The sequence below is a fragment of the Talaromyces rugulosus genome, chromosome II (assembly GCF_013368755.1).
Source record: "Talaromyces rugulosus chromosome II, complete sequence".
In the NCBI taxonomy this organism is placed as follows: Eukaryota; Fungi; Ascomycota; class Eurotiomycetes; order Eurotiales; family Trichocomaceae; genus Talaromyces; species Talaromyces rugulosus.
Window position 1 is genome coordinate 5,763,401 of NC_049562.1, and position 15,925 is coordinate 5,779,325.

General features: G+C 52.9%; 5 protein-coding genes across 5 annotated transcripts; 4 read left to right on the forward strand and 1 right to left on the reverse strand.

The window, feature by feature from the left end:
* Nucleotides 1-2,065: 2,065 nt before the first annotated feature.
* TRUGW13939_04477 (uncharacterized protein) lies at nt 2,066-4,225 on the forward strand (the record flags this gene model as incomplete). Its single annotated transcript, XM_035487650.1, has 1 exon — nt 2,066-4,225. One exon carries the CDS (start codon nt 2,066-2,068, stop codon nt 4,223-4,225), a length of 2,160 nt encoding a protein of 719 aa, XP_035343543.1.
* Nucleotides 4,226-4,607: 382 nt separating this feature from the next.
* Nucleotides 4,608-6,109, reverse strand: TRUGW13939_04478 (uncharacterized protein; the record flags this gene model as incomplete). The annotated part of the gene is made up of 3 exons (XM_035487651.1): nt 4,608-5,642; nt 5,702-5,913; nt 5,968-6,109. The coding sequence occupies 3 exons, from the start codon at nt 6,107-6,109 to the stop codon at nt 4,608-4,610; spliced, it is 1,389 nt and encodes a 462-aa protein (XP_035343544.1).
* A 734-nt stretch (nt 6,110-6,843) lies between these two features.
* On the forward strand, nt 6,844-7,662 carry TRUGW13939_04479 (uncharacterized protein; the record flags this gene model as incomplete). Its single annotated transcript, XM_035487652.1, has 1 exon — nt 6,844-7,662. The coding sequence occupies one exon, from the start codon at nt 6,844-6,846 to the stop codon at nt 7,660-7,662; it is 819 nt and encodes a 272-aa protein (XP_035343545.1).
* A 1,113-nt stretch (nt 7,663-8,775) lies between these two features.
* On the forward strand, nt 8,776-9,750 carry TRUGW13939_04480 (uncharacterized protein; the record flags this gene model as incomplete). The annotated part of the gene is made up of 2 exons (XM_035487653.1): nt 8,776-8,903; nt 8,958-9,750. The coding sequence occupies 2 exons, from the start codon at nt 8,776-8,778 to the stop codon at nt 9,748-9,750; spliced, it is 921 nt and encodes a 306-aa protein (XP_035343546.1).
* A 2,425-nt stretch (nt 9,751-12,175) lies between these two features.
* Nucleotides 12,176-15,890, forward strand: TRUGW13939_04481 (uncharacterized protein; the record flags this gene model as incomplete). The annotated part of the gene is made up of 5 exons (XM_035487654.1): nt 12,176-12,674; nt 12,755-13,586; nt 14,078-14,167; nt 14,235-14,754; nt 14,805-15,890. The coding sequence occupies 5 exons, from the start codon at nt 12,176-12,178 to the stop codon at nt 15,888-15,890; spliced, it is 3,027 nt and encodes a 1,008-aa protein (XP_035343547.1).
* Between the last annotated feature and the right edge of the window lie 35 nt (nt 15,891-15,925).

The window sequence follows — 15,925 nt, forward strand, 5'->3', positions numbered from 1 at the left end:
GTGGGGAGAAGGTCCCAAAACCATCGGACTAGCCTCGTGAAGCAGGTACACGGTAATTTTCAGCCGGGGAATAGAGGCAGAGTCCGGTTTCATCTTGAAAGATGAGAGCGGTGGATATTGTAGAGGCCCATAAACTCTAAGTAACCACACGTCAATGTGATATTACTTGTTTGAAACTGGATTAACATTTTTGTTTTGAATACTGACCGATTGAATGACTGATGGGGACCCCGTTTGCCATTGCGAAGCCGACAAACAACGCAGTGACAGGGTGGGTCAGTATTACCTGTCCGAGTTTATCGCATTGAAGTATTCAGGGAAGTAATCAATCAAAGGGAATGGAGACATAACAACCACCTCCAAGAATTAGATGCGAGAAGCCGAAGGAAATTGCTTGAATTGTCAATGAATTATGTTGATGGTTGACATCTGGAATTTAGGGTACCCTAAATCACGTGCCATTATCCACAAGCATATGGTGGTGGCGCGTAAACGCCAAGGGAGCGAGCCAAAAAAATAAATTCTTAAGCTTTTAGTGTTTGAAACGTTTAAACTTTAGGCCCATAAACGTAAATCGAAGCTAACCCCAGAAAGGAAATTATACTAATTTTTAGGGTTGGGTGGCGTTCAGGATAAGTCAACTTTTGCATTATTTTGAATTTCGCTGAACTGATTGAAACTGAGTAGATGCAGGAGTTAAACTCGATTGTTTCTTTTTATAGAATCTAGACATCATGAGCGCAAATACCGGCTCATGAACCATGGAGGAGAGCAAAATAGACATAAGGTGGCGTTGAGCTAGAACAACGCTATCCTCGCACTGACTGATAAGCGGTCCTTCTACCTTTTGGATACTCCGTAGCTCTGATCGATCAAAAGGAAACCACGTGGAGGTGCTGATGGTGAGTCTGGGGGATTGATGGCAAATGCTCCGTCTTTAAATTGCGTTGGCCAAAGCTTCTTTGCAGACAGAGTTTGGCGGCGCATAAGCCGGCTGGACGATGTTCTTCAATGTTCTCACCATCAGGAAAACCCAAGAGAGTTGACAAGGAAAAGAGCTATCAGGTGACTGCGGCAGCCCTAGTTAGGGCTGCCAAGTATCTGTGACTAAAGCGCGTTGTTCACGATGCTTATCAGCCAATCAGGGCCGCTGGAGATAACAGCTGGCCCGCTGATTGGCGTCGGGCTGCTCCGGCGGCCGTGGTTGGCTGTGCGGAGTGGGGGTGGGGCTCCTTCTTATCAGAGCTAAACGTCAACAACACGATCGCTCTGCTCTTGTTCATATCGCCGCGCCAGACTATCGTCAATAATTGCTCAGCCCATGCAAGGCCCCGGCGCTTGTTTTCTGGATACAATCATCCAATCGATCTTCCGGGCTCAATGAACTATTGTCTATAGATATCGGCGGCCACGGCGCAAGGACTCAGGAGATGCAGCCATGAGTCAAGCGCAACGTCCGAGTCGACCTGCTAGTCGCCTCGATGTAATACTACTACGTAGTACTACCAGTGTTTCCGCATGTTTCGGTGATCTTCGTCCCAACCGGATGGCCGAGGCGCGTTCCGACCAGACGGACAGCGAAACGAGCATCCACCGCGGACGTCAGTCGGTCTCTGACTAAAATAGGTCATCGTCGCGCTTGGCTTATCGCGCCCGGTGATTGGCACTGCGGCGTGGGTTGACACCTGACGCTATCCAAGTGACAGACTAGACAAGACACATGAATTTCAGATGGATGCATGCCGTTGCCGCTATTGGGACCCTCTCGATAGGTTCCTGTCGCCCTTGCTCTGCTCTGATAAGACCTTGAGCCTATACAGCCACCTACCAACTCGCTCAGCCAACGATCTTCCCTGTCGTGTGCCTTACCCTTTGATCCAGTGGAGGGGCGTCTGATCCGATTGGCACCACAGAAAAAAGAAGCTATTTGGTGACCGCAGTGTAGGGATCCTGCGGAGCCGCCCTGCTCATCCCGTCATCCTGTATAACTACGCCCTGTACCACCACGTCGGCACCAGCAGTCTCCATCTCTCCGCGGTTCTGACCCTCACGCCATGCTAGCATCATGTCGGAAGTCTCCTCCTTGTGGTGGACCGACGACAGGATAGAGGCCACGCTTTGTCGCCAATATGTTCTCTCTCACCTGCAGCCCGAATTCCAGACCCGGCTCTTTGCCCTCTTGCCCTGGGGCGAGGGCCTCACCAGCGAGTCTTACCTCGACTGGATTCTGACCAGGGCCGGTAAACTCTTTCTCATCCTGAATGACATCGGCATTCCGCACCGTATTTTCGACCTGGCTGATGACTGTGTCGACGACTCGGATCTTCCCTTTGCCGAGGCCCGCGTCGGGGACCTGAATCTCGCCCGAGAGGGCTCCAACTCGTCGACCCTCAGAAACAAGTTCTTCCTCGCCCAGTGGCGCTTCCTCGTTCGGGGTATCAACGACGGTGACCATGTCAAGTATACTGCGAATGAAGGCGTCCCGGTCGAAATCGTCAAGGGCAATCTTGTGAGCTCGAACAATAACAAAGACGGGGTGGAAAAGGTCGTGCTGTCAGGTGCTGTGTGCCGGGTCTATCTACGGACGCAGGTTGAGATCAATGCAGCGCCGCACTTTTATGAAGAGGACGAAGTGCTGGAAGAGATTAGATCGCTGCGAAAACTAGCCCACGAGCATCTCTTTTCCATCTACGGTTCGTACTTTGTCGATGACAGCATCAACGTCCTCTTCAAGGGCGACTACGACCGCACATTGTCCAATTTTCTGGTGGATACGCCTCAGCCATTCAAGCGTCTTGCCAAGCCTGAGCGCCGCGAGATCTTGGTGAATTGGCCGCATTGCCTCGTCAGTGGTCTGGCTTGGCTTCATGGCCATGGACACGGCCACGGGGCGATTCGGCCATCCAATGTCCTCGTCGACCACGACTATCGAATTTTCCTCGGCCATTTCGAGGCCATGGACACGCTGCTAGACCCGCCCAAGATGAACGACATCGAAGCCTACCAATACGCAGCTCCTGAGCGATGGATCCGCACTACCGCTATCCAGGAGGTCACCACATCCAAGACCAGTCACCACTCTGGAGGCCGTACGCTCCGAAAGTCAGCCTCGACCTCGAAGCTGCGGCAGTCGTCCAAGATCCGGTCTAGCTGGATGACCGAAACCTCCCTTCCCTCGGTGTCGACCGAGTCTAAAGGAACGGTAATCAGGGTTGGCTCTGGCGACTCGTCGACCTCAAACGGGTCCTCATCATCCTCATCGCTCGGGTCTGGCCGTAGCGTTGGGGGTGGTGCCAGGCGAGGCTCATATTTCCGCACCAAACCTATCCTCTACACCCCGTCCATCACCTCGTCCAACTCGTCTGACTCGACTACCCGCCCACTCTCTTCCCCGCAGGATGCCTCGACCATCCCTTTTGTACCTCACAACTCGACTATTGTGCGGACATGGCAGTCGCAGCAATCCAACATCCAGTTCTCTGACATCTTCTCTCTCGGCGCCATAATCGTTGACATCCTCACTTTTCTTTGCGAGCGTAAGCTGTCGTCTTTTGCCAGCCACCGCGCAGCTAAAAACCGGACGCCCGGACGCGGCGGCGGCGTGGCTGATGCTTCTTTCCACCTCGCACCCAATCTGGGTCAGGTATCATCATGGTTGAGCCTGCTAGAGCGCGAGGCCAAGAAGCGCAAGGGACTTGCCTTCCGCGCAGTGGAGCCGATAATCGAAGTCGTGCGTGAGATGATGGCCCGGAGTCCCGAGAGACGGCCGCTGGCGGGATATCTAGAAGGCGAATTCGCGCGGACGATCCAGCAGCTGGAGGGCATCCTGGCTACGCACTGTATAGCGATCCCACTTCTAAAGCCCAAGAAAACTCCGCCCTCGACCTCATCTGGTCGACCGCTCGACACACTGACTGAGAGCGAGACTAATGACCACGAAGAAAAACAAAAGCAACCCATCAGCATCCCCCGAAGGACAAACGAAAAATCAGCCCTGAAACTATTAGACTTTGACTTTCCAACACCAAACACCAAAATAAAATACCCGTCCCTTGACTACAACACCACAAGCAGCAGTGAAAACAACTCCCCTTCGTCCGAAGAGTCCTACGATCCCGACATGATGGTCTTGCACAATTTGCTTGACAAGAAACTTGCCAGACAGCCTAATTTCTTCGACGACGTCAACGCGAGTCTGCCGAGTCTGCCGCGATATGAGGCGTAGATGACCTCACCTCGCCTTCACCATCTCTTTATTTCCGCTTTTATTCTTGGTATTATAAGTAATAACTATGTATTAATTTATGGAACCGTACGTACGTGACGATGCAATTGGGTGGGAGGTTTTTTCTTTTTCTTCTGGGCTACGTGTTCTCCGTATTTCTCTTCTAATATATCTTGTTATCTTCTTCTCTTCTACATTCTAATATCGATGGAACTTGCGGGAGAACTACGGTTCAAAATGTAATTCAACCCCATATTAAAGGAATGAAAAAAAAAAAAAAAGATATCTGGTCAAACTTCGTATTCGTAAAGCTAGTTCGTTCTATCTGCACAAAGTATTTTACATAACAAATTTGAATAAAATGATCCATTTACGACTACTACTACAACCACCACGCCATGAACCCGGTAAATCCAACGAGAGCGCTATACGCAACAAACGCAGCGCTGGCGGTTCCCTGCGCAAAGATGGTGGCCATCGGGGCGCGGGCACCTGGAGCAGCGGCGCCGCTGGAGGTGGATGCAGCACCCGTGGAGCCGGCGGTGCCGCTGCCACTGCCGTTACCAGAACCAGAGCCAGAGGTGCCTGTAGAGCCCGAGCCGGCAGCAGTGGCGGTCTGGTCGAGAGTGGGCAGCGGAGAGCTGGGGTCAACCTCCCAGCCGCCCGACGTCGAGGCAGGGCAGGCCAGAGGCGTGATCGATGAGACTGAAGCGGTGTACTCGGACAGCTTGACTCCGGACGGGGTGAGGGTCTTCCAGACAGACTTCAAGTTGGAAAAGTCCGGCGAGATGGGGGTCGGGGTGCCTCTGCGTGTGAATCCGCCGACAATGTCGGTGGCAGTGGCAGCTGCGGTCGCGGCCAGGCTGGGCCCATAGCTGATCAGGCCGTATTTGTTGGCTTCCTCGATCCATTCGTAGATGATGGCTCCGGACCATGTGTCAGACATCTCAGGGCCGAAGATGGCGTTCTGGTCCTGGAAGGTGCGCGGTGGGGCAGAATTGCAGCCTGTCTCGGAGAAGAAGATGGGCACAGAGTATCCGGTGGCGTTCTTTTGCAGCATCGAATAGCCAGAGCCGGAGTACGTGTTGTCGCCGCACCATTCATAGGCATTGAGCGAGTAAAAGTCGATGTTTTCGGAGGAGTTGGCCGAGCACGCGAGGTAGTCTTGCAACATCGGACGCAGACTGGCGATGTCGGCAGCCGCATAACCAACTGGGATCTTGCGATAGCCCTTGGAGTCGCGGTAGGCCTTGACGTCGCGCGCGGCGGCCTTGACGTAGGGAGCAGCCCAGGATCCGTTGGTCATGGTCAGGACTTCGTTGCCAATCAAGACACCAGCCAAATTATCGTAGTCGTGGAAAGTGTCCAAGACGGCTTCGTAGGCCTTGAGCTGGGTCGAGTTCCAGTAAGGGTTACTCTGCGAGAAAGATAAGCAACAGTGTTTGCACGAGGGGCTTGGAATTTATTGTAACGTACCTGGCTAATCGACGAGTCGAAAGTCTCCAGATCAACAAACAAGTAGATTCCAGCGGATTCAAAGGCGGACATGCAGCCGTCATGGTCTTCAGTGGGATCGACATGGTATACTCGGATGGTGTTGGCGCCCAGTTCCTTCATCAGGGCCGCGTCGAGTTTGCATTGGGCAGTGTCGACCAGAGGGTCGTTGTCAGTCAGCTGGTAGGCGACGCCTGGAAGATTGATCAGTCAGTGTAGACGGAGAAAGGAAGCACGTTCAGTCATACCCTTGACGAAGAATTGGTCGCCGTCGGCAGTGAAGAATTTGGAACCCACAGCAGAGATCTTGGAAATAGCGGCGACCTGGGTGGCCTGCAAGCCCAGAGCGAGCAAGCCTGCCCAGGCGAGGGAGGGAAAGCGAGCGAACATGCCGAGTCAGAATGAAACAGTGAAATAGACAGTCGGTGTCAGTGGTGGACGGCTGTAAAACCAGTAAACAGGCGACCGGGAGTCAAACGAGAGCGAATCGAGCGAGCGACAGGACGACGGCGCGAGAGAAGCGAGAGTTAGAGAGTGAAGAGTGAGAAGTGAAGACATGTAGAAGAACAACGTGAGACCTGAGACAGGCGCACTCGCGCTCTGCAATTTGCCCGCGGGCGCCGATTGGCTGGGGGGGGGGGGGGGCCGCCGGCGCATTCTTGTTTCACCTTGCCAACTGGCTGGGGGCCTGGTTGTTGGCTGCAGGGGAGCGAGGAAAAGGTAGTTCAAGTATCAGAAGAAGAATAATAACAACAATATTCGTGCATATGTGATATCGATCTGGAGTCGTGTGGAGCAGTCACGTGACGCGTCGCGGTCTTAGCCGCAAACGTGCCTGCCTGACCTGACCTGACCTGACAGGTACGACATGATCGACCATTCTCTGCATCTCAGTAGAGTCAGTACTATACGGCGTCCGGCTACACGGGTCTATGTCGCAATCCATCATTCTTTTTTAGCACGAATGACGCTGACCCGCTGGCGTCCATGCGGGACGTATCGCGGCGGGACGTGGGACGAGAGTGAGCGCAGCGCGTCTATAAAGCTGCCGGATAACGAAACACTACAGCAATGATGCGAGTTGTCTACAGAATCACCAACACATCTGAATACCCTCTTTGAAAATGCCCTTTAACCCGACGTATGCGTCCGTTCTCACTGAGGGCTGTGACTTGCACTACTGGTACCAGGGCTCCGGGCCGTTGCTCGTCTTCGTCGCTGGCGGCGGCGGCATCGGGCGTCAGTATAACCCGTTGTTTGAGCACCTCGACCAGAAGTTCACCGTGTGCACGTATGACCGGCGGCAGACCAACGACAGCCGGGTGACCGGGCAGAAGAAGCTGCTCAACCCGGCGCAGCAGGCGCGCGACATCATCGCCATATGCAAAGCCCTGGGCCGCGAGAAAACGTGCGTGTTTGGCAACAGCGGAGGCGGAATCATCGCGTTCCAGTTTGCTGCCAGCTACCCCGAGTTTCTCGACCGCGTGGTTGTGCATGAAGCGCCTACGACTGCCCTCCTGGACGATGCGACGTACCATCTCAACAGAGCGTTTGAACTTCTAGACGTCTACAGGGCGTCCGGCACCACTGCTGCTTTTCTAGCCTTTAGCACCGAACTGAAGGGCTTCGGGGACCCCTCGGACATGCAGCTGCAGCGTCCTTCCGAGGAAGACATGCAGAATTTCTGGGAAAACGAGTTCCTCCAGTTTACCATCTACTGCCCGGACCTGAAGAAGATCACGGACAACAAGGTGTCCATTGGCGTCGCGGCCGGGGTCAAGAGCGCCGACGCATTCTATGCGCGCACGACGATCCGGCAGTCGGAAATCCTTGCGTGCCCCAGGTTCCTGGTTGCTGGCCACCATGGGGGATATGAGGTTGAGCCGGAGGAGTTTTCGGCGCAGCTGGTCAAGGCTTTCCAGGTGCTGGACGAAGCACGATAGATTGTATGCGTAGTATTATGTGGTATTATTATGTGTAGTATGTATGTAATTATGCTTTGTCGATCTGTGCCAGTCACGATGTCAAGCAATGACGTGACTTGTTAGGTCGCAACGAATAATACGTAGCAAGGCGAATCTGATTAACGTTATCGCCATCGATGTCATCAGGTTCAATTAGTCAATTCCTGAATCAATTGTCAGTTGTCACCGTTGCATCGAATCAAAAATAACCCGCGGTGTGGATCGGCACTAAACGCTCTCCTGGGTTCGGTAATTGCGCTGCTCCATGTAGTATGACTAGGAGATTACAGTAGCATAGATCGAGCCTTCTTGTCTTGCTGATAGCCCAAGCCCAGCAGTTCTAGACCAGGCCTAGTGGCCGACTATTTTTTGTCGCTAATTTGCAACCCCCCCTGGTTCCAATTTACACCAGCAGCGCGCGCGCTTATTTTGCTGTAAATATGTGCACTGAGTACCCCGTCATGATTGCTATCTGCTCGCAGTCAGAGTAACAGCTGCGTTTCATGAGCAGTGAGGCACCGAATACGCATTGGTCGAGCTCGCCAGGAATTGTCTTCATCTCCACGTCGGAGGGGGCCGTTTGCGGTTGATCACTGCTGATCTCGCCCCGTTCCTCTTGTGCGCTATTTCCACCGCTTCTGGTGCCATGATCGGCGTCGTAGAACTAGGGGTTATCGATATAAACCGTCGCTGTCGCTGTCCTGGCTCGGCCTGGCCGCGTCACTCGGAAGTTCTATAGAACACAGGGCAATCCGTATGTTGTCGCCTAGCTGTGAGTCGCGATATGCCTCTGCGCCGATTATCGCCATTGTCTTCTCATCTTGACCACCAACATCACCATAGTCGCCGTCACTTTCCTTCGTATCGTTAGCGACATTGCTCGATCGTGGGCAGCGGAACAATTGACCGCCGCGTTACTGCGTTTCGACGTCATCGCTTGCCTCCCCGGACCTTCCACACGACGACAACCACAACCTCACACTCAACGACAATTCCTACATGCTCTCACTCTGCGACCATCTTACCCGATATTATTGACCTCTGAAATCTATTCTTCTTCTACTACTACTCTCACCGCTATTGATCCTCTCCATGTCTACGGATACGGCCTCCCCTTTTGAAGTCACCGCCGAAGCGGCGGCCCAGCTCAAACACAACGAGACGTTTCAGAACGTGCGGAAACGCATGAAGCGAAAGGACAACGCGACCGACCTGTGCAGGTAGGATTGCTTCACTATGTGTACTAGGCGAGATGGTTTCTGACTGGATTGCAGCTTCTGCCCCTTTCACACCGACGAGTGCAGCGAGCAGGCACTTGCCACCTTTCGCTTCCACCGCGACATCATATATGCGCTTCTTCTGCCCCTATTCGAAGTCCACGACCGAGCCACCCAGACGGCAACGCGGGTGCTGGGTCGACGCAAGGGCGTCGAGCCAGAGCGTGCCTTTCGCGGCGAAGCCCGTGACGCCTTTACCTGGCTGCACTGTATTCTGACCGAGGAGCAAGACTTTTGCCTGGCTGAAGGCTGCCCGGCCTGTATCGTCTCGCATGTGCTCTCGTCAGAGCCTACCATTCGCCTCGTGACTGTCGCATGTTTGCTGTGCGATCTCTTGCCCGAAGCAGAACTATGCGAGGTCCAGACGATGAACCTGCCCAACTTTGTCTTTTGGTTGGAGACAATGGAAAAGGCAGTATGCGACGACCCTCTATGGGGAGACCTGTTCTGGCCCGCCATTGAGCATCGCGCCAAGTGTCTGAGTCTCCAGATCAAGCACCTAATCATACAATGCGTCGAATTCCGCACCGGCGCCGACCTGCAAAAGCCTTCAATCAAGCCCTCGTGCGCAGTTACGATGCGGCCTGACAAACGAGCATACTGCATGCATGTGCAAAACATCCCGGTTCAGCCATCGGCCCTGGCACGGCGACAGCTGCACATGGTGTTGGAGGAGCAGGAGCTAGCGTCCACAGTTCTGGTGAGCTACTGGGGCTCGATGTGCAGGGCCGACCGGCGTCGCAAGATGATTTCGTCTATCGATCGCGCATACGAGACGCCAACCACCTGATACCGTTAACCTTTTCTTCTTCTTTTTTTGCATCCTTCTGGTACCTTTTGACATATTTATCATTATACCCTCCTTTGTTGGTGAATCTTTGAGTTAGACTGGTCTTTTGAGCGTGGGAGTTTGGAGTTACATACTTGGTTATGCAGACGGGACTTGCAGGTTACCCCGGTTACATTCTTATTGTGCGTCGAGGATGCACCAATGTATAGCCATGGCAGAGATAGTTGTCTCTGAATTTATTGACTTATCAATTGATGTCTAGCTGTAGTGTGGTGGAACAGGAAAACCCAGTATCGATGTGATATCAAAAGACACCTGGACACTTTGGGGCAATAAGCCATGTCAATTGATGATGAACCCATGTATAACACCCTGCTCCAGCTCGTCTCCATTAACCCCCTCGATATTAACTGCAGCCATCTGCATGCGTACTACGCTAACTGCAAGCCCCCCAAAAAAGAAACATGCTAAAAAAACTATAAGTAAAAGAAAAAGAAAAGAAAATACAGCAAAATTGACTAGATGATTGGCTGCCCAGAATCGATAACAACGCACGAACCCTCTCTTTTTACAAGTAATTATGTACGCAAATCCTCCAACTAACAAGGTAAGTTTGGACCGGGCGGTATCTGTGCATGATGACCGCGTGTTGCGAAAAGCAGGTCGCTGAAAAGAGGAATGCGAGTGTGCATTTGCTGTGAGCCGTTCTTAGTATGCATGATTCTCAGGCGGGGTCTCTCAGGCAGAATTTTTATTTTTATTTTTTTTTTTTTTGCCTGTAACTGTATGGTGGATGCGCATGTATGTTGGATATACACCGCTGTTCTTGCCAGTGGATCCCTTTGCATATGTAAATGCTGCGAGTAACAACATATGTACCGTCTCAGTCTCAATCAAAATTTTGTTTTTCTTTTTCTTTTTCTTTTCGCTGATGCCTAGTCACTGCCTACAACTGTACAGCATTCCGGTGGCACAGCATATTCCCATTGAAACACTAGTGTTTGTATGACGAGTATCAAGAACAAGGCTGGCAGAAAGCCTCGACGCGACGACGCCGCACGTTGCACTACAGCACCATGTATATTAATTACCATTGCCACCGAGCCACAGTAATGATTAATGACCCGGCCACGCCAAAAGAGAATCGCCGTGTCTGGCCGGGTCATTAATCATTACTGTGGCTCGGTGGCTTTGCCGGGAGAGTCATGTGGTCCCAGGCGTCCTTAATAATCGAATAATCGAACAATCCTTAATAATTTTGTCGACTCGTATCCGGAAACGAAGTGTGGCGACATGCGATAATGCCGAATGTGGGTTTGGGCGGGTCGGATTTGTATAGCTATGAAGTCGTGGTTACTGCCGGAGATGCATTTCACGATAAAAGGTGAGTCAAGATACTTACACACCTCAGTCTTAATAAAATATGTACGCAGTAAATTATTCATGCTCGACGACAATAATTACAAGTATAGCAATCGAATCGAGCTTCTCTGTGCCGATCCAGCTAATCTCAGCCTTGTGCTAGCCGGGCGGAGTACTTGGTAGTATTACTACCTGGTACTAGTACGCAGTCTAGGCTCTGGCCATCGAGCACTCGCCCGTCTGTACGGAATGTCAAGTTGTCGACGGTCGGACATTAACTCGAAACTGCGCAAATCCAGTTTTTTCCTCCCCGCTCCCCCTCCCATCTCTCCCGAGTCTCCAACAGCCGCCGGATGCGAGTTTCATGGAGATTGGCATCGCGGTCTAGACCGGGGCGGTTGGGCCGGGGGCTGCCGAGGGCTAAGCCCTGGTGTATGGTGTACAGCGTTCTGTACGGCCTTGCAGCTGGGGGGGGGGGAACGGGCTGACCGCTGGTTGCCTGCAGGAAAGCAGCATGCTAGCAGCATACTAAAGCAAGCAGTACTACGGTATATAATATGCTGGCAGTATACTAGTATGCAATATCAGTGTCCCGGTATACTGTAGTAGGTATACACTGGAGAGTGATCAGGCCGCTAGACCCGTTGCGGCACCGCGAGTGGAGCCGCGCCGGGGCCCACCTGCAATCTAACTTTGTTCGGCACCGCCTGGGCTGGTCTGGCCTCCTTCCTTCGCTTCTTCTTTTCTTCTCTTCTCTTCGTCTCTTCTTCTTCTCGTCTGTCCTGCGTCTCTCTCTCTCTCTCTCTTCTCGTGCTGCTCTGCTGTCCGTGTTTATCGAGTTTATCGACCAGTATTCATCCCGCTCACCCTTCGTCCTGCATCCGCCCTTCCTGTCGACAATCTTGAAATAAACTGTCCAACAAAGAACGCATGCCGTCGTTGACGCCGTTTCTTGATGGGAGCTGAGCCCTACCGGAACACCAACAGGACTACCAACAGGACCACCAACAGGGCCATCAACAGGAACAACAGCTGTCCGCGGACTGCCTCCTACCAGCATTCCATGTCGCTGTCGCTGTCGTCGTCGTCTCCCCCCGCTGCCTGCTGTTCCACGCGAGCCCATTCCTCTCCAGCGCCGTTGAGGCCCTTTCGTCGACAGCGTCTGTACTCGCCCCTGTCCCGACTCGTCTCCAAGGACAGGACGCGCATGCAGCTCCCGCCCTTGTCCATCACAGACTCCATGTCACTTGATCCCCCGTCGCGCGACCGCTCCCAGCAGCCGGACCATCCGCCTTCTGCACCGCTGACCCCGCCCGCCGACGAAGAGGATGAGCGTGCTCGTTGGAGACCCGCCCCCGGCGTCCTCTCGCCCAAGTTCCAAACGCTCATGGACCAAGGTCGCTCCCGGCAGGACCCTTCACCGCCCGACTCCAACCAGACCCTGCGTTCCTCGTTCGACCAGCCCTCTCACCGGCCCTCGCTAGATGGAGATGAGCACATGTCGGATCTTCACGACGGGGCCACTTCGAAGCAGTGGTTGGACACTGCCATAGACACCATCCGTAAGATGACCCTCAACCCTATTAATAAAACTATATATATATATATATATATAATACAAAGAAGGCTAATCCACAAACAGTCTCTGCTCTTCTTTTAGACTCAAATACTCGCATCGATTCCATGCGTCTGGTCTCGCAGACTCTCCCCTTCCCTCAGTCCCCAGGACACACGATGCAGCTGCCAACACAAGATACGGTTTTTGCCTCCATCATTGAAACCCTACGCGAACGCTTCCAACCGGAAATCGTCCCTTATATTCACGTCATCCATGCGGTGCCCGAAGATTTTAGCCTGGCAAACCTGCCCACCTCGCCGCCCAGCACTCCGGGCAACAACTCGAGGCAAATGGACAATTACTTTGATTCATTATCTGTGTTTTCCAACGCCAACTCGACTGTATTTGCCAGCGCCAGCACCGTGCCCGCGTACCACGATACCCTGGGATTTGCCCGCCAGGTCAACTGGCCCCATCCTATCGTTCCCCCGTTCAGCACCCATATCTCTGTTTTGGAACGGTATATCCCTCCCTCGACATCGCGGGAATACCGTGACCTGTTTAGCTACGGCCGTCCATCGGTTTTGACCGACCGTATGCTCGAACTGTCCCCGCTCGGCGGATGTCTTTTGTTCATCTACCCTACCAAGAGAGGTGCCACCACATTCAAGAGCCAATACCTTGGCCCCATCCTCGACCCACTGCTCCGCCATTCAGTCGTGGTCGACGGTTTCTCCGCCGATGTCAGTCGCGACATTGGCCGTCTGGAAGCAGTCAACAGCATGGAGGACTTTCAAACCATGAAAGCCAACATTGAGCTGCTGTGTCAGCAATGGAGCAACCAGACCTCCCGTTTTAGCCTTGTCACTTCAGAAAAGGGCCTCGCTCCTCTCGACCCAAAGCTTTGGAAGGAATGGTATATCCAACAAGAGCGACCGCGGATCAAAGACTTGCTCAGCCGGAACTGGCAAACCCTGAGCAGATATACAAATAGCCCAGACTCTAGTGGCTGCCACTTAACTGCGTCCATGATGCTTGCCAAAATCATGGACGGACTCAAAATGCGAAATTACGACGTGTCGCCCAATGAGGATATTGAACTGGGCGTCTTTGTAATTCGCCGATTTCGCTAGATATTTTGTGTCGGACTTGATATGATATATGAGGGAAATGACTTTATTTTTTAGGTTTATATTTTTTTTCTTATCTTCTTGGGTGTGAAGGGCATTTGCAAAAAAGGCATTTTCGAGTGTTGGGCGTTGGGACGTTTTGGCCTGTGAATGCTATATATGAGCGTCATAGTATAATACCCATTTGCTTTATATAACAAATAAATTATTTGAAAAGAGTGCAATAAATTATTGACACTGTATAAAATTCAAAGCAATGCACTCGTTTCTGCCCTAGTGCGAATGCGACCTCGGAGAAATGTATCTCCGCCCGAGCCATGTGCGGTCCTGCTCCGGCCGGTCAACACCAGCTGAACAGGCTTTACCTGTTGCGTTCCGCATGATAACTCTTCTCTTGTTTTACTACCATGTCTGCCAAGCTCTATATGCTCTAGATTTCCATCTGCAGACAATTATTCATACTCGTTTCCGACCCTCTGGTTCTACGACCTTGGTCTTGGAACCATGGCGTACTCACCAGGCCCCATGTCTCCCACTGCAGCTGGCAGCAGCCTGCATACACGAGGCCGCTCAATCAGCCCTGGCCCTGGCGGTGTTGGTACGAACAGCAACAACAATAATGCACCGCAGTCGAAACGCGACAAGAGACGCACGCAGCTGCAGGAGCGCCTGCACGATCTGACCATCGCCTTTAGCCAAAACCGCGACACGCAGTTCCGCCAGCAGCTGCACGCTCTGCAGTGCGATATGACGCTGATCAACAACGCCGACCCTTATGAGCCTGGCCCGCTGCCCGACTCGGCCGAGGAGATTGCTCAGTTGATTGAGACTACTGTTGGCGGTGGCGTGTTTGGCAAAGAAATGGCCTCGCGGTCGGGCGGTTGGTTTTCGAGGTTTGTGCAGGAGATTAATGAGACTAAAGAGGATCGGGATGCAGAGTTGGTTGCAGTGATGGTATGTGTTATCTTTATTATTTATTTTTAGGGACTCGCTAACTCTGTTAGAACCGCCACAACGAAGCCCTCGAACGCTACAAACACGAATACGCATGGCGTCAACATTTCGCGAGAGAAGAGTATAAACAGCTGTCGGGCACTTTACGCGAGCGACTTGTGCAAAAAGTCACCGCGAACAAGTCGCGCCTCTTGCGTGAGAGGGAACAGATGGACATCTCCGATACCAACGCACTTCTCCTCCACCCGAACCAATTTACCATCACAAACCCGGCCAGCCCCGGCGGCATTCACAGTAACCGCAAGACTCGCCATACCAGACACCGAGTTGGCATCGACGAGCTTGGCAACGGTATCGATGGCAATAACAAAAGAAAACGAAAAGCCCCCGAAGAAGATGTCGGGTCCCCTGCTCGCGATGGGCTGTCGACTCCCGCCGAGCGCGCCAAAGCGACTGCCGAAAAACAGCAGACCGACAAGATTTACAGCATAAACTCGTTGTTTACCGACAAGGAGCTTGCATTGCATGCCAACCAAGCCCATATTGCGACAGCGCACTTTTTCTCTACGTCGAGAAACCAGGAAGGCGTCGGCACTGCCACCAACGGGAACAACAGTGATGCAGATGATGCCGATAGCGCTGCCATCATGGACGAGGCTGGAACCCCGGCGGCAGCAGACATGGCACGCACGGCGAGTCAGAGCTACCATGCCACTCGGTCGACTCGCAACCAGGGCAACGTGGGATTGAACATCCTGGCCGAGCTGTCGGACAAGCCGGCGACACGTCAGAATCTGCCCTACCACATCCTAGCCAACCACAGCTCTCGCAGCAACCAGAGCGCGCCGCCTCTGACATCGCTCATGAACGAAGAGATCGACGACGACATTTCCCGCATGGACCGGCTTCACGCGAAACCTCAGGGCTGGATTGACCGCAATCTGATCGACACAATGACGGAGCCCGTGGCCGGCGAGGTGGACGGGATCCCGACGAATTCCGACCGCTTCGGTCTTTTGCATCCTGACTTCCCTGTTGATTTGGGCATTAAGTGGTATTCTACGGGTGGCAAGAACGCAACTAGCTACGAGATGTTTCCGCAGATGAACGAGCGTGTGAGCAGACGGCGTGTGTAGCGCTCTGCTCTTGTACCTAGAAAACACCACTCATT